The sequence below is a fragment of the Aphis gossypii genome, chromosome 2 (genome assembly GCF_020184175.1).
Source record: "Aphis gossypii isolate Hap1 chromosome 2, ASM2018417v2, whole genome shotgun sequence".
Taxonomy (NCBI): domain Eukaryota; kingdom Metazoa; phylum Arthropoda; class Insecta; order Hemiptera; family Aphididae; genus Aphis; species Aphis gossypii.
Genome location: NC_065531.1, coordinates 2,379,127 through 2,403,203, shown reverse-complemented (window position 1 = coordinate 2,403,203; position 24,077 = coordinate 2,379,127). Strand labels below are relative to the sequence as shown.

General features: G+C 29.2%; 1 protein-coding gene across 1 annotated transcript in view; it reads left to right on the top strand.

The window, feature by feature from the left end:
* The first annotated feature begins 7,830 nt into the window (after positions 1-7,830).
* The window catches only part of LOC114123722 (transcriptional repressor scratch 2-like), a 49,948-nt gene continuing 33,701 nt past the window's right edge, over positions 7,831-24,077 (top strand). The window contains exons 1-2 of the mRNA XM_027986787.2: positions 7,831-8,295; positions 18,045-18,871. Coding sequence (XP_027842588.1) covers positions 18,607-18,871 — 265 coding nt within the window. The 5' untranslated portion in view covers positions 7,831-8,295; positions 18,045-18,606. The remainder of the gene's footprint in view (positions 8,296-18,044; positions 18,872-24,077) is intronic.

The window sequence follows — 24,077 nt, the reverse complement described above, 5'->3', positions numbered from 1 at the left end:
ATATAGGTCCATAAAAATTATAAACTTTCTTCAACTATAAATTAATAATTATACAGGTCGTATAATACAAAGTTTTCTATTTTTATTAAAATGCATATAAATACGTTTAAAAGCCAGGTTAAAGGTTTACTCTTTGTATGATTAATTATTTAACTCGTTGATATTTAATATAGGTATTAAGTTATTTGTGGTGTAAGGGTACTATATATACCAACTGCGCGTAATATGTAGTATCATAATACCTATACTACCTACCCACATTATTTACGCTACGATCATTCTGACGTAAACATTAGGCAACGTGCATGATGGACGGTAGCACATAATAATATTATTGTTATTATTATACTGCAACTGCTGCAGCTGTAAAGAACTTAAGATACGTACCACCATAAACATTTCATTTACGAACTCGTTTCCGCTACCTTTTGTCTTCTAAAACGTCATAAACTTTTGATTTTCTAATTACGGCCCGTGTATTTTTACTTTTCAAAAAGAGATATGGGTGCCGAGTGACGGAGACATACGTAGGCAGGGTAGTAATGCGGCCCGTTTCCTGTCAAAACTTTAAACTTTAATAATTACACGATTACGCGGTTGATGTGAAATATTACATGATACACCAATATACTTTCTAAAATATACTAACGTGCGGAAATTATTTAAATTTAAAAATAAAATGGATTTCTACTTGGAAATATAATTTAAACGTAATTTTTATTCTTAATATATTATTATGAAAATATCTAAGGCAGTTATTTCATCATGGATCTCTGAAAATGCAAAAAAAATTCATAGTTCATTTTTAAATTTTGTATATTTTATAAAACATTTAAGTCTATTCTATTATATAATTTTATATTTTTCATAAAGCTGTTATTACAATTTAATTAATTATGTGTATAATATAATGAAATAATGTAAAATCGGTTTAAGTATTGCCAAAAACACAAACAAAAATATTACAACTATATTAGTGACTGAAAACTCAGGAAATAAACACATATAATATATTTAAATATGGTATAAATGGATGTCAGTTTAACACAAATTAATTAAAAATTAATTTTAATTGACTTCCAGAGAAATAGTTTTGGCAAAACGTGTCAAACATCATCGTCAACGTCAATATTTACTTACTTAATTTGTTCTTTAAAAAAACACAATAATACCTTTTTAAAATATTGTTATTACCAAGTCAGTTGTAATCTTTTTGTCGTATAACTTTTAAAAGATAATCAAGCATGTAAAATAGTTTTTTAAATATTTTTAAAACTCATATTTTAAAATTCTGAACATTTGCTGTTTTAGGAGTGATTTTAGATAGAAAAGTGAATATCGTGGAGTATTATAAAGGCCAAAAGTCAAAATTTTCCAACAGTTTTCAAAATTTTTTGAAAAACAAAGTGACGGAAAAACGGGAATTTTTACGCAAAACCAGTTTTCGACAAATTCAAAGTTTTTAAATGGTTGTCATTCAAAAACTAATGACTGTAAATACTTGAAATTTTCACAAAATGTTTTGTATAAGTAGCTAAGAATTGAAAATTTAATACAACATTTTCTGTAAGTTTTGCTTATAATAATTATAAAAGAACTTGAGCGATTGTCCGCCATTAACATACACCTGTTGTTTAAATTGAAATTTTTTGTACATTATTTATTTTCGGGGTATTTAGGCCATTAAAACATAAACCACCTGTTTCACCACTCAATAGAAAGTATTTAACCTAAGTTGTCAACAAATTATCTCCGTTCAGAATTGTTTTTCTTATATATTAATACTTATCATTGCATTCAAATTTGTAATGTTAAGTGTAAAAAATATGTTGTTGTAGTTCATTTTTTGCAAAGCATATGTTGTGTGTATATCATGTTTTGTCATAATTATATTTTTTATGATATAGTAATGCGTAGAATGTCTTTCAAAAAATCTTAGTGTTTAAGGACGACGTGGCAGACTAAATATCCAGTTATTAGCAAGAATCTTTATGAAAATCATCTATCTCACGTGTGTCTGAATTTCATTGTACTATAGGAAAAAAAAGCTTAACTACCCATGTTTCCATAAACACGCAGATTAATTCCAAGTAGTCTAGACACTGCAGCGGAAGAAGGTCGAATGGTGGTGTGTCCGGGAGTATCGTACAAGTGCATATTTTACGTACGAATCTCTGGTAAGTCGTGTTATATTTTCCTCCCTCCCTCCCACCGACCGCAATAATAACGATTATTGTTATTATTATTTTTATTGTTATTATTATCATTATACGTTGTCCCTAGTTGTCCTAACGATAATAATAACAGTCTCACCGTTGTGCTCTTCCTGTCTGGATAATATATGCATATTTGACAACGATGTTATACTTATTTTGCTGTATAATAAATTAGAATTGGGAAACTTAAGTCCGAAAACTTATAAAAATACATTTTAAAAAATGTTATAATATTATCATCTGATTTATCTGCTTCAATGCGTCTATCGTATATTTATGAGTCATAGATTTGTACGAATTATCTTTTAGTTTGTTTTATTTCACACCCACCATATTAAAATAATCATATACCTATTATTGAGCGTATCACGGAAATTTAACACTTTGTGTTAAATATTTGTATCTTTGATTTTTCATATAGATATTATACAGTTTTTAAATATTAAAATAAAACTCGGAATTAGACTTGGATACAAATTATTATTATTACATCGATGATAACTATGTATCATATCTTAAATAGTAATTATAAATAATTTTACTCACTAATAAATTATTATAGCCATTAAAAGCTCACAATTTTATCAATTAAAATATTACGTATTAGCTGTTTGTAGGTTATACGAACTCTCTTGCTTTACACCAAATCTTTGTTGGTTTTCAAGCTGTACTAAAAATTTGTATTTTCACAAATTATTATTATCAATATTTTATAGTAGTTTTTAAGTCAATAATAACATGTTGTCTCTATCAAATTATATTATTTTGTAAATAAAAAAATTCAATTTTATCTTAAAAAAATAATTAAAATTAAAATGTTCAACACATTTTAGATTTTTGACAAGATTATTCTTGCATATCTACGTACATTAACGATTTGTATAAGTCATAATAATAATTATCAACAAGAAATAGATATAATATGTACCTAATAATCTATGTTTGTGTAATATGTAATACAATTAAGTATAATAGTTTGTACGCTTTTAACGTGTCCATGTATTCGTCGACACAACTTTGCAAGGGTTTTTGCGTTATTTACAAAACTTTAGGACGGAGGACGCCACGTCCTGTTATAATATTGATACACTGTTTTCTGCGGGTCGAAAGTTGTGAAAATTAATTATTAACGTTTTGAAAATTTTACACAGTTTTGCGTCACGTAATCTTTGAATATTATGATATATTATATTATATTTTGTGGGCGCATACGCTTACTTTGCCATGCATACTCCAAAAAAATGTTAATTTATATTATACTGGACAAATACCGACGTATTATATTATTATTAATAATGATCGCTTTCTATACTGCGCTTTATTGCTCGAATATCTTTTTTGCATTCGATCGATCGAGAAACGCCGTCCGTTAATGACACGCTTTATAAATATATATAATAATTATACATATTTTTGTTGCTTATTTTTTTACATCGAAGACTATCTGTGGAGAAAATGAAATGGATTTCATTTTTAAGTCGTATTTTATTTTTTTAATGTAATATAATGATAATATCCTGTGGATAATTCTTAAGATAAAAATGTATTTATTTTTAATGAGAACCATCCTCTTAACTACATTTTTTTTTATCATGTAGATGATTTTTTGTTTAATATTTGATAAGTAATAGTTAAAAAATAAAATCTATTTTAATAAGTAATTTATGGATTATTAAATTATATTTTTTATTTAATGATAAATGGCTAAAATTTCGATTAAAAGTTTCCAATAAATAATTTGTTTAATATTATACGGCAAAAACAGGATCTTTCAATTAGGTATAAAAATAATTATACTACAACACAACACAATTTAAATGTACGATAAATACAATATAGTTTATAAGCAAACTTGAAAATTTTGAAAATCAAAATTTATGAAAATCCATAATTATAGTAATTTATTAATTTATTGTAGAATCATTTTGTATACCGACGACGGTGGTGCGTAAACGCGTCTCGTAAATTGCAATGCTAATGGTATTAAACGTTTACATTGTACCGTTTAAAAATTATTTTACTCTTTTTTAGTTTGTAGAATAAAAAAAATATTACAAAATGCACTTTTTTGGTAATAGTGCGCGTTAGGTTACGGGCAAATGTATATATTATATAATGATATAATAATATATACGCGTATGTAACACCGTCTCCATCACCGTATAAATAATGTCTTAAGCTAATGAGCCGAGTAATGCGAGTGCGGGAAAACGTATACATGAACATTGAACACTGTAGCTGAAAACGGAGATAAAAGAAATTCCGTTTGGATTTGCGCCAAGTTATGATGATATAGCCGGTACGCGTATTTTGGCATAAATACGCGGGTTATGGTACCTACTATATTATTATATAGTATGGAAAAAAGTTGCAATATGGTCTTTATGGATATTATTTTAATATATATATATATAAAATAAATAAAAAGACTCACTACATGTGATACGGTGGTTGTATAGGTATAATAAAATAAATGTTATTACGATACGAGAAAATTAAAAGCATTACTTTTTTTTCGTTATTTTTTTAAAATCCAAAACGGTATAATATTATAGTTTTACTATGGCTGTAAATAATATTTTTAGTCATTTACAATAGTATTTTTGCATAAATGGGTGATTTAAATCTATTTTTGTGTGTGATGTAATAATATTATAATGTGTTTGGTGAAAATTATTGCGAAAAATCTGAAAAAAATTTAAATAACAATTTAAAGAAAAAAAAAATCGTTTGTTGAAAGATTTCTTAAATCCTATTTTATCATTATTATAATTTTTTTTTATTTGTTATATAATAATTTACCACGGCTAAAACGAAATAATAATCAGAAATTTTTCTATTTTTCAGAGAAATACAATTGTAGCGGTAAGTGTGGAAAAAAATTGTATGAGTGTACCTAGCTGTTTCTATTGTTATGATAATAGTATTATATAGTATTATTTTTTTATAATTTTGAGTAACAACAGTTCAGAGAAAGGATTAAAAAACGCTTTTGGAAAATAAATTAACTAGATGATAAAAACCATGAATAAAAACAAAATAATGTGTTATATCAAACAGTTTCCGGGTTCCTTTAAATTTTGATTTTATAATAATATTATAATTAGTCCAGGAATCTTCGGCAACGACAATCGTTAATTAGTATAAACTATTAATATGCTGTTATATTAATTTACATATGTTTCATAAATTAGGTGAAAATACATAAAACTTGACTTACACAGGTGAAACTAGTAAATCACATAACGTGCGTCTTTTAAAACATTCAAACTAAATTAAAAATGTTATAATAATTACTTTAGTGTTCGTTCTACGATAATCTCATTTGATATGGAAATCGTGTTATTTGTTCTAAAAAATTAAGTGTATCAAACGATGTACGTTTTTCGCATGACGAAAATATACACACACACAATAATATTATAATGATACATCATTGTATGAGGCATATTAATTAATTGTAGTAACTGTCCAGTATCCAAATACAAATATGTCAGTTGAACTTAAAGGAATATTTATTTTAGCAGTAATTTTCAACTGGAGTACATTTTTATTTTTATTTTTTTAGAGACATATTTCTTGGACATACAATATACATAAAGACGGCCAACAATGCGTATAAGTTATGACTAAAATCGGTAATAGTATCTATTCATTATCGTATAGTATTATGATATTTGATAATTTTCGTTACCCCCATTTTACGTTAATTATTCAGTGTGTCCCAATATCATCCATAAAATAATATTTTCGATGAAATATGTGACTGCATGGTTAAGTATAAACGATACAAAACGAAGCGAGGAATGATTAATATATGTATTGCTACAAAAAATAAAATCAAACGTGTATAACGTGTTAACTTCGTTTTAAATATTAAATCAGACAGTCCGAGGACACTCACCAGTAGAGTATACTTTTTTATTTATAACGAATAATTATATTATTTGATTCTATCAGAAATTAGGTTTTAAAATAATTCTTTAACAAACGTACGGCTATAGGTTATAGGTTGCCGATGGCTATGGCTGTTACGTGTATTATGTACATATTGTTTTACTGACATGATTATGAAATCGTTGCTATAAGATGGTACCAAAATCTAAGGACTCCGGCTTCAAACGCATAGGTATGATTTTTCTGATCATCTATAATACATACATATATGGTTTAAATGTATTTTTGTTACGTTCCGAAAAAATCCTAATTGTCCTGTGGTTCTTAGAAATTATTGAATTATTATTCCACTTAATATTTGATATACCTAATGCATAATATATCAAATATAATTATTTGATTGTCAAGTAAAAATATAGATAACACGACCGTGATCAACAAACAAAACTAAAAAGAATAGCGATCGTATTTCACGAATCTTGCGATATGAATCGACGAATGCAAACACGTAAATGTTCTCGCTCTTGAGTAATAAGTTACGTTATTATAACTATAATCATTCATACCTCATTGAGGTAAAAATATTTTTAGCAATCGATCATGACCGTTGCATGTTATTGTTATCATTTGAAATTTGTACTCGACGGATTTTATTGTGGTCCTGTTTTATTTTTTCTCTCCCAAAGTTATGTAAACAATAATTTCCTGCGACTACCGAGATACCTCTCCACCCGTAACTATAACTATTGTTGCAGTTGTCACGGTTATATTTTAATATTATACCGTAATTGTGCGTATTGAATTAAAATGCAAAATAAACCTTGTAGTATTTCCTGGAAAATACTACGCACAATTTTCAAGGTCAGTCACTATCGCAGGAGGACGATGTATATTATTATTATTATTATTATTACAACTCAAATAACGACGATAAAAATGAATGAAATAATGATTCGGTCATATATTTCAATTCAAATAATATAATAATTTAAGTGCAAGTAATGATATATATTTTAAAAATATCACGTGGTCGGTATGACGAATTCAATTCAATCTTATTTTTTACGTGTAACGTTAATCGGGTTTACGGGAAAACGAATCGTCTCGGGACGACAAAAATAATATAATAAATTAAAACAATAGTCGATTAGAAACGACAGACTTTGCGAGTGAAAATAATCTTTCGGCGAAAAAGATTTTTGGCTTACGCGCGACCGTCAGGGTGAACGTACCCCGCGCGAAACGCGAGTATGTGCAATAATACACCAGTGGTGAAGGTGGCGGCGGCGGTGGAGGGATGAGGGAAACGACCCTATCCCTTCGCCGGCGGCGAACGTCCGACAGGGGTTGAACGCGATCGATACTTCTCTCCTCGTACCGCTTCCGCCTCCATCCTCACCACCACCGCCGCCGTTTCCTATACCTCCGGACTCGTCACCCTAACCCCGCCGTCGTTACCCACCGCACCCACCAAAGTCGAGGGTGAGAGGGATGGCGCGGTAACAGGTGTCGGCGTCGCGGGCGCTAGGAGCAGCGGCGGACAGCGCGTGATACGCACGGCGGTGGTGCGCCGCGCATCGATCCCGCGGGGACGCGCACGCGCCGCCAACGAATTCAGCCGACCGCCACCACCACCGGCGGCGCGCAACGACGACGGCGACGACCACGACGCCGCGTCCCTACGTCGGAGCGACTCCCGGCGTCCGCTCAACAAGTGTCTTCTGTATTGTTGTGCCCGCTAAACCGAACACAACGACCGTTGCTCGGCGCCGATCGCGGGTGCGCTCTCTTTTTTTTTCATTTCCATTTACCTCTTTTTCTCTCGTCGTTTTGTCCCCAACCCCCTCCACCGTCCCCTGCGTTACGCTTTCCGCCCCTCTGACCTTCCCGACGACGGTTTCCGTCCATCCACGCGCTCTCACGCTCGTCATCTCTCCGCTTCTATTCAAATCGCTATTTCTCGTAACTCATTCTGTCCGCGTCTGTCCTACACCTTCCCGTTTCCGAATCAACCCGGAAGGAGACGTCACGATCGAGAGGAAGTGGAAACCGTCAGACCATTCAGGGACGTTACGCGATCGCCACAGCTTGGGCGTATTACTACAGTCACGGAAGTCTACGGCGGCGGCGGTGGCGGCGGAAGCGGTGGCGACGACGACACCGACGACTTTGGACGACGCAGGTAAAAGGGTGCGCCGTCATGGTGGCGGAATTTTGTGGCGGCAGTTATGGTGGAGGAGGTTTAGGTGGCCGTGCATGTGGGTGGTGTAGGCGAAACGGGCAGCAGACGGTGGGTGGTAGCGCATTGCGGTGAGCGCTCACAAACAAGTGGTCGTCACGCCGACGCCGATGCCGCCACCGTCGCCGTTGCAGCGATTACGCGCGCGATACGCGCACAGTTTTGTATACGCAAGAAAAATAGCGTACACGCACTCGTATTGAAATTTACGCGTTTGCGCGCGCGCGCGACACGCACACGCGAGCACACCCACGCGCGCGCTTCGTCCGCCGGCAGCATTGATTTTGACGCGCGCACGCACCCGCACACGGGAGCCACGACTGCACGAGTCTCGTCTGCGGAGCGCGTGTTCTCCTCGTTGTAGGTAAACATATCTCAATCATTGTTGTAGTTATTATTTACGTTTTTGTTTTTGTTATTGTTGTTGTTACTTGTACCGCGGTATACCTTTAACGATGATATATTTTAGTTTTATAATATGGGTACCCGAATAATGTATTACATTATTATTTCTAAGACACCATTTCTGCTAGTCGGCTGTGTTACTGTGGTCCGTGTCGGACGTGACAACAAGTCGAATCATTCTCCTTATTATTGCTAGAACATTATTACATACGTTTATAATATAATAACGATTACATTTTATCGTCAGACCGATGATATGATATATGTATACACACGAAATTCCGTTTTCGGTGCGTTTCCGCAACTTCGCGAGGGCGGCTCCGGACGTCCTATCGTGCGTACAGATTTATATATATATATATATATAATATAAGTATACGCTCACCCTTAACGCGCTTTCACCCCACCTATCACTACCCCCACGACAATACGACGATCACCACCACCGACACCACCTACTCTGCAACCACCACACGATCCCTCGTCCCGGCGATGACGCATATAATATTATCGTCGCACCCAGGTACGTCACGACGACGACGAGGCGAACATTATAATATCGTATAAACCATTATATTTTTTAAACATATTTTTAATATATTGTAGTATACAATGTGTGAGTGTGTGTGTTTGTTTTTTTGTATGTAAGTACTTTAAGAATCACTCGAGGTTCCGTAAACACAAAGTATTATAATATTTATACTTTTTGTATGAATTAGGTAGGTGATTATAATATTATTATAACATAAATATACCTATAATAAGCGTTATCATTATCATCACACGTGTGTATAATTGTATATAATAAATATATAATTACATATACATGGTATGTGAAAATATGCTCTATACTTCATAGAAGTTTTCAGTCATGTCGTTTGCTTTATTGTTATGTAAAAAGTGGTTCGTTTTTGCGGGTTTGGAATTAATTTTTAAGTGAAAAGTGTAGTTTTCTACAACTAAACACTGGCTATTGTTAGTAATAAAACAAAAAAATAAACTGTATGTTTGATATTCACTGATAAATATGAACACAAAAAATATTAATAAATTAAAATATTTTGAAATGTTCCATTTCTGACTATAAAATTTGAAAAAATAAATCATATTACAAAAATGTATTTCCTAGTTAGAACCGTAGTGTAAAAAAATGGTAAAAATTAAATTTTTTTTGTTTTTTGTAAAAAAAAAAAAAAACAGTTTTAATATTTTTATAACTATAACATAAAATTTGATTTAAAAAATAAGTGAAAACATGAAAATAATGAATCGCCTAGTATATAATATGTATTTATGTATTGTATTATTTAAAATTATTTTTTTTTTCTGTCGAGAGTAGAATACCAAATGCCATGCATTCGGGAACGAGCAATAGAATATTGTCCGGCAATGACTTTTTTTTTTTTTGGTCGCTGATTCGCATTTCTGGGATTTCCTGAATTTTTTTCTGTTAACCTCGTTTCCACTAGCAACGTGACTTTTCGAGGTCAGCCGCTACCGTAGCCACCATTGCCACACAAATCTTAAGATTTTTGCCATGTCTACATATATAACTCAAGCTATGATGGCAACAGCTGTGTTTTATTAAATTCGTGGACATGCTCGTACGCAAAATTATATTTAAACATTTTACTGGTCATATAGATAATATAGTATTTATGCATAATTTATCATCTACAAGATCTGAAATTTAGGGACCATAATAAATCATTATATACAATACAACCATAGTAACCGTCGTGGCACCGTTATTTTAATTTATAATATAATAATATAGACGTACCTCGATCGATACATAGAACATATTTTTTTAGTTTTTCATATTAAGGATGTTTTAATCGGAATTTCCACAAAACTTTTGTGTGTTGAAGATTTTTTTAGCGTCTTATCACGTTTTTTTTTATAAACATTTTTACTGTGTATATTTTTTCCGGATTTTAAACAAATAACGAATTTGCAAATAGGCTCTTATTTCACCGATTTTTGATCCGTTTAAATCGAATTGAGTCTTTAATATAATAATATTTTATTAAATTGAACACAAATTATAATAATTTACGAATTTATTATTCTTCCTTTTGGATAGCTTTGGGTGCACATTAACAATAATAAATATTATTTTGACTTACGTTTTGTATATATCTGAGACGGATTAACAGTCGTAAATGCATCTTTAAAATACACAAATATTTAATAATATTATCTAAGCCAAGGTGTACACAAAGTTCTATATTTTTTTTTTTTTGAAAAAATATACTTTTTATGTCTATTATTAATTTTTCTGTTTAAGATTCTAAGCGTAGAGATGAATGTATTGATTTTACAATTATGTGGTTTTTATTTATTTTTTCTAGTAGAAAAAGTCCTCCAATCATCAACTACGAGAGAGGTTTCTAATAAAAAATTGTATCTAGTTTGAACTTTAGTGGACCAAAAATAGAAACTTCTCAGTACTTTTTAAAACAATACGGTAAAATAATATTTGTTTAAATATTATTATTGTTAAAATAATTGTTAGGTAACCATGGTAATCAAAATGTTAGACCTTCTTCGCTCAAAATCGTTTATTAAAAACGCTTATAGTATAACCTTAAGTCAAATTCAAAATATTGCTTTGGATTAGCCAATGACATGGTACACAAATGAATGACACCTGCAGTGTAGATAAGCACCCCAATTACTGCCTTAGTTTGTTTTTTTTTCATAACGTGTTCGTTATGTTTATCTTTTACATTTTTTATAAATATGCCATTGAAGCGATACAAATATGGAAAAGTTATATTTTTCTTCGCATTATATTATCATAGTACATGGTGTAATGATATAGATGATTTCATACAAACGAAAAAATTACCTTAGATAATAATAACTTATAAAATATACAAATATTTGAAAAATATTGTAATATAATCGTATGGAATACAGAACTGCAACGTACAATTCTCTTCAGGCTGTCGTAGAAATGGTATCAGTGGAGGTATCTGTGATAGAGGTGGTTTGGCTATTTTATATTATTATTGAGGATTTTAAGGAAACAAACGTTCGATTTGACTATATATACGTCCACAGCCGCAGTCTCCGGACCCTTTTCCCCCCTAAAACGTTTTGCGAAAGGGTCGTTCGCACAGAGATAGCAACGTAGCAACAGTATAATATAATGCAGTGCGCGAATCCACACTGCTGTCGAACGGTGAGACGGAAATAAAATTACTAAAAACAGAACATTATCATTTTAAACGTTCGAATTAATTCCATCAAACAGTGTTTTTAATTTATTTTTTTTCTAGACTACTAATGAAATAAATTTACCAACTATAATATGCGTTATATTCGGGTTTCAAATTCAATTTTAAATATTAAAAAAAATATATAATAATTTTCGATTTACATTTTTCTTTCATATTACATAATTATGTGTTCGTGATTGTGCATGTGAAATTATTGCATTAAATCATAAGTAATGCACGAAAAAAAAAATTGTTTTTATTATTTTTCAGTATTGGTAAGAGACTTGCTTTTTTTAACAGTATTAATAATTTTATAATATACGTAAATATATACTTAACAGTTTTTCGATATTTTTACAAACAGTTCAAATTTATACATTTAAAGTATATACTATTAAATACCATATCTAAGCAATTTACAGTATTTTTGGTGTTGATTATAGTGAAAATATAAAGCCAAAAAATTGTGTTGACGCAATTTAGCTTTAACTATTATTTATGCGAATTTTATGCTAAATAACTCATTATACAATCAAATGACGAAAACATTGTTGAATCCATCTCGTTTTGTTTTTACTCTGCAGTAATTAAATCCCATGATATTTAGTTTTATAAATATTTCCATATTTATTTTTATTTAAACTGTAAAACATAATATTCCAATAGTTATAGTTTTTGTATTTACGGTATATATTTTAATTTATTGTGATACAACCTTTAGAAGTATTTGGAGAAGATCTGCTTCAGACTGCTAAAATTGGTTGAAATAATGTTATTTACAAACGTGGATAGTTTTTCAACGTATCTATTTTCTCTAGTATCTATTTTATCGTAATAATTTGCTATTATTACGTTTTTAGATCTACGGAGCAGATCACGTTGTTTATACATAATACATTACGCCGGAGACTTAAATGTCACCAGGACGAATGAAATATTCATGCAAACTTGCGTTACACCGTGCCGCGTAGGTAGACGAAATAACATATTATTATTGCGATGTCCCGTTACGACGCGGTATACCCATCGTGATTGTACTACGAGGGATGAAATTTAAAACAAAGTCGGCGTCGATTTCACATGTCGTATATTATATAACAATATTACCAGCGGACTTTTATTTTTTATACGTTTACGGGAAAATTTGCAGGTTTTCGGAAAAAACCGATTTGCACACCACTATGTACAAAAGCACTTTTAAAGTTTGTAGTTGTTTTATTTTCAATTTCATGAAATATTTTTTACTACTCTGAGGACACTAATCTAATCTTTGCGGTTATAGTTAGAAAAAAACAATACCAACTGTACTAATATGCTGTATTATAGATATATAATATCGCTTATCACATAGATAGCCATTATTTACACATATTTTCTTCATATTATATACATATAGATGAACTTTCTGTCAAATAATATCATTCATTTTCGTTTTTTTTTAAAAATAATTGAACTTGATACAGGTCATCCACCTAATGTTTTATAATTTAATACACTCATATATAATATATAGTTCACCGAAAACGGTCACGTTTGATATTTTTTTATTTATCAAAAGTTAAATATAATTTGAGCTTTGTTTTACAGCATATAAGTCAAAGTGGTCAAAAGTTACTGTAAAAGCGTGTTCTGCAACTTAAACATTTTTTACAGTATATAAAATTAATTTAAAATTTTATTAATAACTTAAGAGCTGGTAATAAATATAATTCTACATTTCAAAATATTAAATTGTACTAAATGTTATTAAACTAAAATAGACTAAGAAAATAATATATTATAATATAGTACCTTAAACTCATTTGAAACGTTGTAGAAAATGGAAATTAGTGGAGTGATTATTTAGTTTAAATTTAAAATGATAAAATATTAGAAATAGATTACAGCTGTAGGTAGTTTTTAGTTTTTTTTTTCCTTTCAACGAGCAATTCAATTTTAGGTTGAGTATGAACAACTAGAACATTGATTAGCAGAACATTTATAGACATTTTTTTTTTTGCATGAACGTTGTTTGAATGAATAGAGCGTATTTTGTCATGAAAATATTTTAGTTTCTTTTATAACAAACAGCCTCTATAATAATATACAGGATAAACGATTTTTTTTTTTGATACTGTTTTTATTATGTTTTGATTATTTTATAATCATACGGCTTGTAGATGGTTGTCTAATTAACGTTTTTGAGTCTATTCATGTAGTTAATGATGAAATATGATAATAAGCTTTAGTGAGTAATTTTTTTTTAATAACACATACTAATTATTTGGTTGAATATGAAAAATGTTGAATGTGTATTTTATGTTGGTCAATATTCTTCAACACATATTTAGATTATCTAATTTGTATACTATTATAGAATTTTACTAGTCATGTTATATAGTAGCTTAATATATTTTTAAGAATATGGTTTTCGTAAAAACTTAAAATTTTAATTGCAAAATATTTTATAATACTAAGTACTTTATGATTAAAATTGTTATAATTTGTATGGATGAATAATGAATATGTATTTTTAGAATAAATAATTGTAGGAGCACTCAATAATAACTTAAAAATATAGTAACACAACTAATATAAATAATGACATGCCCGTCCCATACTTTGACAACTGATTCGATAATTATTTAGTAACGATGTTGTGACAAATATTTGACGCTCAAATATAAGACATATCTTATCTCGAATTATATAATATTTTTATAAACGTATAGTTATTTGTTAAATTTTAAACAGTTCATATTTATGCACTGGATTAGTACTTTACTTTACAAAGGTTTTGAAAAACCGAGATATTAAATAACGCTTTGGATAAGGGTTTGATATTTCGATATTTATATTGATATTCTACTATATCAGTTATCTATTACCTACAATATTTTTACTTTTTATTGATATTTTTGAAAAAAAATATATTTTAGTGAAACACTATAGCTATCATTATTATATTATTTATAAATTTATAAATTCTATTAGTCATTAATACTATATAAATTAAGAATCTATATACAAATGCTGACAGAAAACAAATTATTTCATGGACGATAAAATATTACATGATAGCGTCTACCAGTAATAATGCTTATTAAAAATTTTTTTATTTAATTAACCGTCAAATTAATGAAGTTTTACATAACATTTGGAATATAAATAATCTATATGTATATATATTATAGTTTTGATTAATATTTAAATCCCCGGTATTCGATATGTATAAAAATAATTTATAATATAACAACATTTACTGATAAATGAAATTAACTAACTACGTACCATATTGTAACAAATTGTATTAATAAAATAATTTAATTTATACTAAAATAAAGAAAAAAATAATAATATTGAATAGGAATAAGTTTAAAATATGTAGTCTGTTGATCACATAATTTGTAAATTATTTCTGTATAAAGTATACGTTTCCATATTAGGTTATTGGTTAATACTGTAAGGTTAAAATATTTAAATGAGTCTTACAATAATATTTTTTTTTTTGTTTTTTCCTACCGTGCGATTTTAAAATATGTTTTAATAATATGCGAATTAAATTAACAAGTCTCTATTTCATACCTATTTTAAAATATTTTGTTTTTTTCAAATTCATTTTTAAAAGCATGCTTAAGTTAGGGAAACATAATTAACAGCAGGTAATTAGTATGTATATTTATTTAATATTATTTAAATGCGTTGGGCACATAGTTATTTAAACGCATTTGCATGATGAAAAACCTCGAATATATATACTTTTTTAGTAGGTAGGTGACCGGTTGTAGACGGGGAATTAAATAATAAAGTGTAAATTCCGAAAAAAAAAATTAAAATAGTCGGCGTTACAGGTACTTTACATATAATGTATAACAAAAAAAAAAAAAAAAAAAAAAATAGCCGTTTGCTAAAACTATACAACACGCGTGGTCTACCGATTATTACACGCATCACGAACGTTTTCGTCCGCGGGGCCGTTTAAAAATTATTCGTTTTTAACACGACGAAGATGATAAGAAAAAATTAAAGCAGTCACCGCGATGGCGTCAGCTAGGTAGTTTAATAATAACGCTATTTTATACAATAACCTTTCATGCGATCGCGAATTGCGGTGTCGACGGAGTCTGCCGCATAACAATTATTATAATAATAGTATTATACACGTACGCGTTTGAGCAATGAGCACCAATTAACATAATATAATATTGTAATATTATTACAATAATATTAACTCAGTCCGGTGGGTGTGTAGCTTACACGAGTATACAGTCTATATTAAAATATACAAAATGGGTCGTAACGTTTCACCATCATACAGAGTTACCTTTAACGTGTTGGCACACCCTGGCACCCCGTTTGCTCACTGCAAATGGTTTGTGTGATATTTAATGTTAAATATTATGCTATACTACATACTACTAACCAAATATCACAACTATAATATCATAAACAACATACGCTTAAAATGTCGATAACATTTTAATCGGTTAATATGCTAGATAGGTAGTCGGGATTTGAATTTAATTTTTGTAAAAATAATTTTAAAATTATACTTAAATATAATACACAATCATACAAGTATATTTGTAGATTAATTTTATAATATTAAGAATTACTAATTCGACATTGAAATATTAAATTTAAGTATAATTATAACTTGATACTATCTACTTTATGTTTTACTGAAAAAAGTAGTAAATTAGACTATTTTAAATAAATCGTATATAAAAATTAAACAATAATAAACAATTGCTAATGAAATATAAAACAAAATTTTTTATTTTAATTATAAATAAAATACAATGATTATTAACATACAATCTAGAAAGTAAAGATTAATTATTTTAAATTTTGAAAAGTAATTTTATTAAAGTATTTGGTTTTCAAAAATAAATAAGTTTAAGAATGTAATTTAAATATTTTTCAAATACTTATTAAAAGAAGTATTTAAATAATTATTCAAATAATTTACTTTTTAATTGTTGAACGCATTGATTGAACTTTATATTATATGGAAAAAATCGTAATGGTTGTTAGGAACGAAGTTTAAATTTGTGGTGGGATAAGTATTATATTACTCAGGATATACGTCGGAACTTTAAAAAAATTAAATTGAAAAATTGCATAATTTATATTTTCGAGAAGTTTTTTGTCTTGATTCTTTTGACAGAACGATTACTCATAGTTTAATATATATGGAAAAAATATATGTTGATTCGCGTATTTGAAATCCAAAATTGTTCGAATAAATTTATGTAAAAATTTGGAAAATATATTTTATAAAACTGCTGAAATACAAAAATGTATAACTGAAACTATAATAAATGTCAAAACGTGTATATATTTTACAAATACACGAATTTTATTTATATAGAGTTATAATAATATTACACTGCTATTCGTCCGAATGGAAATGAACTTTGTTTTTCAAAGAATCAGTTAAAATCACAATCTCTGTTAAAGGTTTGACACAAATTAATAAAATATGTAGCATCAAGCTCATTTATTTTATATTGTATGAATATGGATAAAAAAAAAAGGAGTGATATACCGATATGAGTGTTTTATTTTATAAAAGCGCGAAAAACTTCAAAATGTAAAAACGAGTGATATCCTTCCTCGGAAATTATAAAAAATTAACACATAATTCTTGTCACATCTCTTATATAAAAATTGATCCGAACAAAAATATTTTTTTTTTAAGATTGATAACGTTGGACTTGTTATATGTACTGATAATATTATAAGTAACGCGATTAGACGATCACAGTTATTTTACTGTTAGCTAAAAAAATGATTTAATGTTTTTTTTTTTTTTTTAAGATGAAAAAAAGAAAGCCAAACTATATTTATCTGCGTTCAATAATAGTAATAATAATGATCATAAATTATATCGACAATTAAGTCAATGCCATGTATTATTTGTAGCACATTTTATATTTTTATAGTGCACTTTTATTATTATCAATTATTTTACATATGATATAATATATAAATAAATAATATTGTACGATCATCTGAGGTCGTTATCGGTATAATTGTATGTTTCTGATATCAGACGATTTTCGCTTCGTGTTTCAGGTTCGACAACGTCGCGGTTGTGTCACCGGTGGACGAGACGGCGACATTTGCCATCAACTCGTATTCCTCACGTCGTCTGTCGAATGAGTCAAAACAGACACGGTTGGCGAATAAAAGTCTTCCGCCACGAGGTGTCTTTTGTCGAACTTGTCATTCGATTTGAGCGATAAGCAATATTAACCAGTGTAATCATTTGTCGGCTACTCGGACGACAACTGATATTTCGGACGCACATGCGAAAACGCTGGTTTACAAAAACGCGACTACTGTATCCAATACAGCAATAATAATGATAATTAGCAATATTATAGTGATAACGGAACGTTAGAATTGTGTTTTTTTTTGTCCGAATGAACGAAAAGCAATAATATATGTATTATATAGTAACCTATTATAGTGTACGATATATATTAATTATATAATCAGTACAGACAGTATCTGCAGAGCGATAATCGATTAGTGCTCAATTCAGTCTAGATTTGGCTTTTTTTTTTATATTTATACAATATAAGACGAGAATTTTGTTCTCACTGTTCTTCAACGACGATTCTACTTCGTTACCATGCCCCGATACTACGCGGTGAAGAAATTGGGACCAAAACTGATGTTTCACCAACAACAGCAAAATCAACAGCAACAACAACAACAGCCACAGCAACAAATACTACTTATACACCAGCAACAACATCAGACGACCATGGACGAGCTGGAGGACGATGAGTGCAGCAGTTCTAGATCTGGTACTGAATCCCCTCCACCGTTCACTGATCCCACGTCAGTGAAACTCTACAAGCCTCTGGAATCCGTCACCATGTCTAAACATAAAGGTAAGAAAAAATTGTTCGTAAAATATTAGGTTAAGAAAAAATTTCTCCTACCCCATAATACTATTTAGTAATATGATTAAATACGTTCTATATTTAAAAAAAAAAAAACACTCAATTCAAATTGATAAGTTAACATTAGGTTTTAATAATTAGGACATCGTAATTAAAATAATGATTATATAAATCGTGCTTGAATGATTCTACTACAATATTAGATACTGTTGCATTATATGCTATGTTAAGGAATGATTTCAATATTTATGTTACTCGTTATTTTTTTAAACAACTTTTGAAGGTAAAATGTGTCTTTATTGATGGATAAACTCACCACTACAATATGATACGACACAAAATGGGGTCTAGAGTGAAAAAGATCCACACGGAATAAACGTATATATTTTATTGTTTATTGTATAAATTCCAAGACCCATGCGATATTTTACAACAAATAACGATTGCTCACAGCGATATTTACATTTGGCCGTTGGTGTTCATTAACCAGTATGTATAATCGTGTCTATAAATACGTGGTGGTATATTTGCTAGTTTGTTTTTAGTCTTCCGGTTGGATTACTGGTTGCCGCTATGAATGGTTTTTATGTTGAAACCTTTATATCCTTTATATGTACCTACGTATGTCGATAGTTATTATGGTTTGGCGTGTTTGTCAAGCTGTTCGTGGGTTCGCAATCCTTTATTAGGTTTAGGGTCTTATATTTTTTGAAGTATCAGGGTACTTCGACCAACTTATATTAAAAATGAATGTTAACAACAACAATGGTTTGGTATACTTATTATTTTACTAAAAATATTAAAAATATGCAATTTAAATTACCAAGTAATACTTTAAAGTATGTAGTTAATTTTTTTATAAATAAATAATTATTATAGGGTTCAAAACATTTTTAAATTATGCATGAGAATATGCAATTAGAATAACTAAAAATTCTTTAAAATATATAGTTAAAATTATAGGGATAGGGAATGAATTATACATATATGAATTATATTCCCTTATGTGGTATAAGAATTTTGAAAAGTTGTTAAAAATTATTATCTTCTTTTATATAGAAAATAAAATATAAAAACAAAACGTGTAAGCTCTAACTTTTTATTTAAATTCATTATTTTCACAAAAAATATATTCGCTTAGAACTCAGGACTAGTCCCTAACCATTACTAAAAATATCCTATATCAATATGTATTAATAAAATGATTGATATAATATTACGAATTGAATGATATCGAATCGTCTGAAAACAACATATTAAATTACTATCTATTCAATATGCATAGTAAATAGGTATACTATCTACTACCTAGTCTAACTCTTTAATAATATGAGTTATAACTGAGTCTATGGTATAATGCAATTATTATAAATATGTAAGCTAGGTAAGTAAATGTTATGGGTAAAGATATATTTACGTGAATTATGTAGTTTAAAATAAATATTATGTGAAAATTTGTTTGAAACTGTTGTTAAAATTGAATGATATTATTGTAAAAATAGATAGTAGCAATTCAAAAAAAAATATATATTAAAATTTATTTATTAATTAATAATTTTTAAAAGGAAAGACATCATAATTATTATGTTTTGTATTAAATGAATATTTTAAAATACATTTGTTACTCTAAAAATATTCTTTATCAATTTACTGAATTGTATGTACATTTTTTCAAATTGTATACTAACTAGTTGAATTTATTCTGAAAGTTTGGGTTATAAATAATAGTATTAATATTAAAATTGAAATCATAGGCATATTAGTCATTAAAAAAAAAAAAATAAACGTTGTGTATCGCAAAAGTTGATGTAGCGAAATTGCATACTCGACGCGCCGCGTTAAACTTTCTTCACTAATGCATTATTGTTGTCACATTATCGGTGTTCGGATGGATTTGCGAACGCCTACGATACTGAAAAGCCTATAAACTAAGCACATTGTTTTCGGATTATAATTTTTGTCTGACGATTGGTAATAATATTAGGGCTTGAAAACATTCAATACAAGTTACATACATGTAAGAACCGTTAAAAACCAAAATGAATATCAAATCGAAATAAATATCGGAATAATTCAATACCAGAAATCGAAATAAAAATTTAAATTATATAAAATCAATATCGATATTTTTATTAATAAAATTGAAATAGAAAATATATTCTGCTTAAATTCCTGGAATAATATATCGGTGTAAATTCTCGAATGTAAACATATCCCGAAACACAGATTTATGTGTCATCATAGTTCAGTTAGTTAGCATAGTTTTACGGCATTCGCAAGTTGATGATCGCATTGTAATTATTATTATTATTTTTTTTAAATATTTTGTAAGAATGTAATATTAATGTAGGTATATATAATATTATTAATTATTATATATCGTGTACTTTAAGGTACCTATTTCATACTTACCTAACTCGTAAAATACGAAACGATTTCGATATCAAACTATACAAATTAATAAAAAGCACATCATCAGCTGTAACAATCACTAGAGTACAGTTATTGCATTGACTTGAAAATAAATACGGTATATGTACACATCTTAATTATTATACCAGTTTTTATAATATTGCAGTTGTGCTACTCTCATTCATCACATCTCTTTTTTGTACATTCCGTTTGTCATGTCCAGGTAAATCTTTACATTTGCTATCGTAATAACGATATCGTAGCGTTTATTGTATCTCAAAAGAATATTATTGTACAGTTTCGGATAACAATATAGTTTATGTCGGCGAAAGTCGTTAAAACCACGTTTTGCGCAATCCTTTAATACGGTAAACGTGACTACTCAAGGTACGAGTCAACACCGCAGCTTGCCAACACGCCACTGATTGCAGTCAGCGTTTTGATATCATTCGCATGGAAATATTTAACGTGATGACACGTAGTATACAGGCAGCGTTAATCCGTAAAAAGTTACAGCGCTTCCCACAATCATGACACCATCAGTGACGGACACCTAATGTAATTAGTATTTTAATAACGTTAAATTTTAAGTCTGAAACCAGAGAATATTTGTAAGCGTTTACGTTGTAAATCAATAGATTCATGATGTTTTTATAGTGTTTGAGGTTGTATGATCGGAAATTTAATAATAACTTGTGTAACTATACACAATCCATTATTCTATAAAATATAAAATGTCTTATTTGTAGTCGTGGTTATAAACCGTTTGAATACAACTCGGTAGGATAGTGATAAATTGAAGTGAAGATGAAGTATTAATAAAATACACACAACACGCTGAGTATAATAGCAAAACCGTCAATTGCACGCAAGATCGAAAAATTTACAATTTTAGTGCGTGTACTCGCACTAGATGATACACTTACAAACTAAGTAGGCTCATTTGTATTTTCATTCACATTCAGATACGGTAACTTGCATGACGAGTAAATAAATAATAGTTGCGACTCATCTTTAGCATGTATGCATATTATGGTGATAAACTCACGTCGGAAACGAAAACAAATCTCAATGACCAAAGAATAATAGACAGCGATATCAAATAAATATTTTCGCTTTTTATGACCACCGTTTTATTCACTTGAAAGTCTATTTTTCGACTATACTTAAATAGTTTTTCTTTGGCCTTAATCGTCTATAAATATCAATATGTAACCCTAAAAAATATGCCTTATTACTATTTTAAGAGATAAGATAACGATAGATTGTCTCTGTGTGTATGCACACACACATCATCAATAGTCATTAAAGGTATGTCAGTTCCTGTGGTCAGCAACCGAGCCGTTATTAATTATATTTAAGATGAAATATATAAATAAAAAAATAAAAAATGAATTTAAATACTAATATACCAATAGATTATCAATAATAAACTAATAGTATTTTTAGTCATATTACAATGATATTACAATCACTGCCCATATGATACACATGATGTGTGTATCATTTAACATGCACTTAAATACCACGAAAGACCGTTAACAATAATTTCTATCTTTTCCTCGAATTCACCGTAGACGTCTAGGTTAATCAATGAAAAAAATGTGCTTTCTTACAAAACGATGCTAGTATAAAGTAAACACAATATAGTATTTTTTTTTTTTTTATATTATAGAGTTTCATAAGAAACATTCAATGCTCAGCAATAGTCTGACTGCCACGATGTATTATCGGTTTTCCCTCAGGGGATTTGTATAATATATATTATGTCATTATTATCGTTGTTGCCATATAATTTTGACAATATTTCCATTGATTTCAACTACAGTCTAAAATGTATGTCATATTATTATTATTATCACGTAGTTACGAGTGTGTGTATACCTACGAATAACGTTTGAAAAATTCATGAAATTCTATTAAAAGATGTTAATCGATTTATTAACAAAATGTCACGTCTTGTAAAAATTATTGTGCTATTCCAATTATTTTATTACAGATTTATACATTTTTTTTCACTTCTTAACTCGTCGGTACATTATTTGATTGTTATAGTCTCTCTTTTCTGTTCCATCCTATTTCTATAAACCATCAGGCAAAATCTAGACTTCAAACACTTTATATGAGACTATTTAAAGATAATGTTATAAAAATGTATTTTTGTTTATCAATATAACTATTAAAAAAACAAAATCGATTTATCTTATATAGGCACGCATTTTTCATGCATTATAATATTATTAAGGGTGTGGGTATGATTTTATTTCCTTGCATTTAATATTATGAACTCTAGAACCAGAACATATTTTTAAACAATATATTTCGATATAGTTAGAATTTCACGTCAACTAATTACATAGCAGCAGGTAGGGCTCTTTATTATTACAATAGATAGTGTTCATTATGAACAAAGCTCAAAACAAGTTATTTTTTTTACGTTATTACCTGTACAGTAGACGTTTGGGAGCTCTGAAAAATATCATTTTATATGATAATTATTATATTATATTCTGGACACTGTCACATAATGATATCATTGTGTATTTATATACATTTTACATAGGTAGTTTTTGTCCGGTAGGAGAGTCTGTGCTTTGGAGATATCGTTGTAATCCTTGCAAAATAATCGTTTTTTTTTCATCGTACTTAACATGAACGTACAGCTTTAATTGCCATTTTTATTACGGAATGACAAAAAGAGCTACACCACTCGTTTTAAGTGTAATCTTTGAATCGTTTATTATTATATCAAACTGAAAGAAAAAACACATCCCTCTGACTC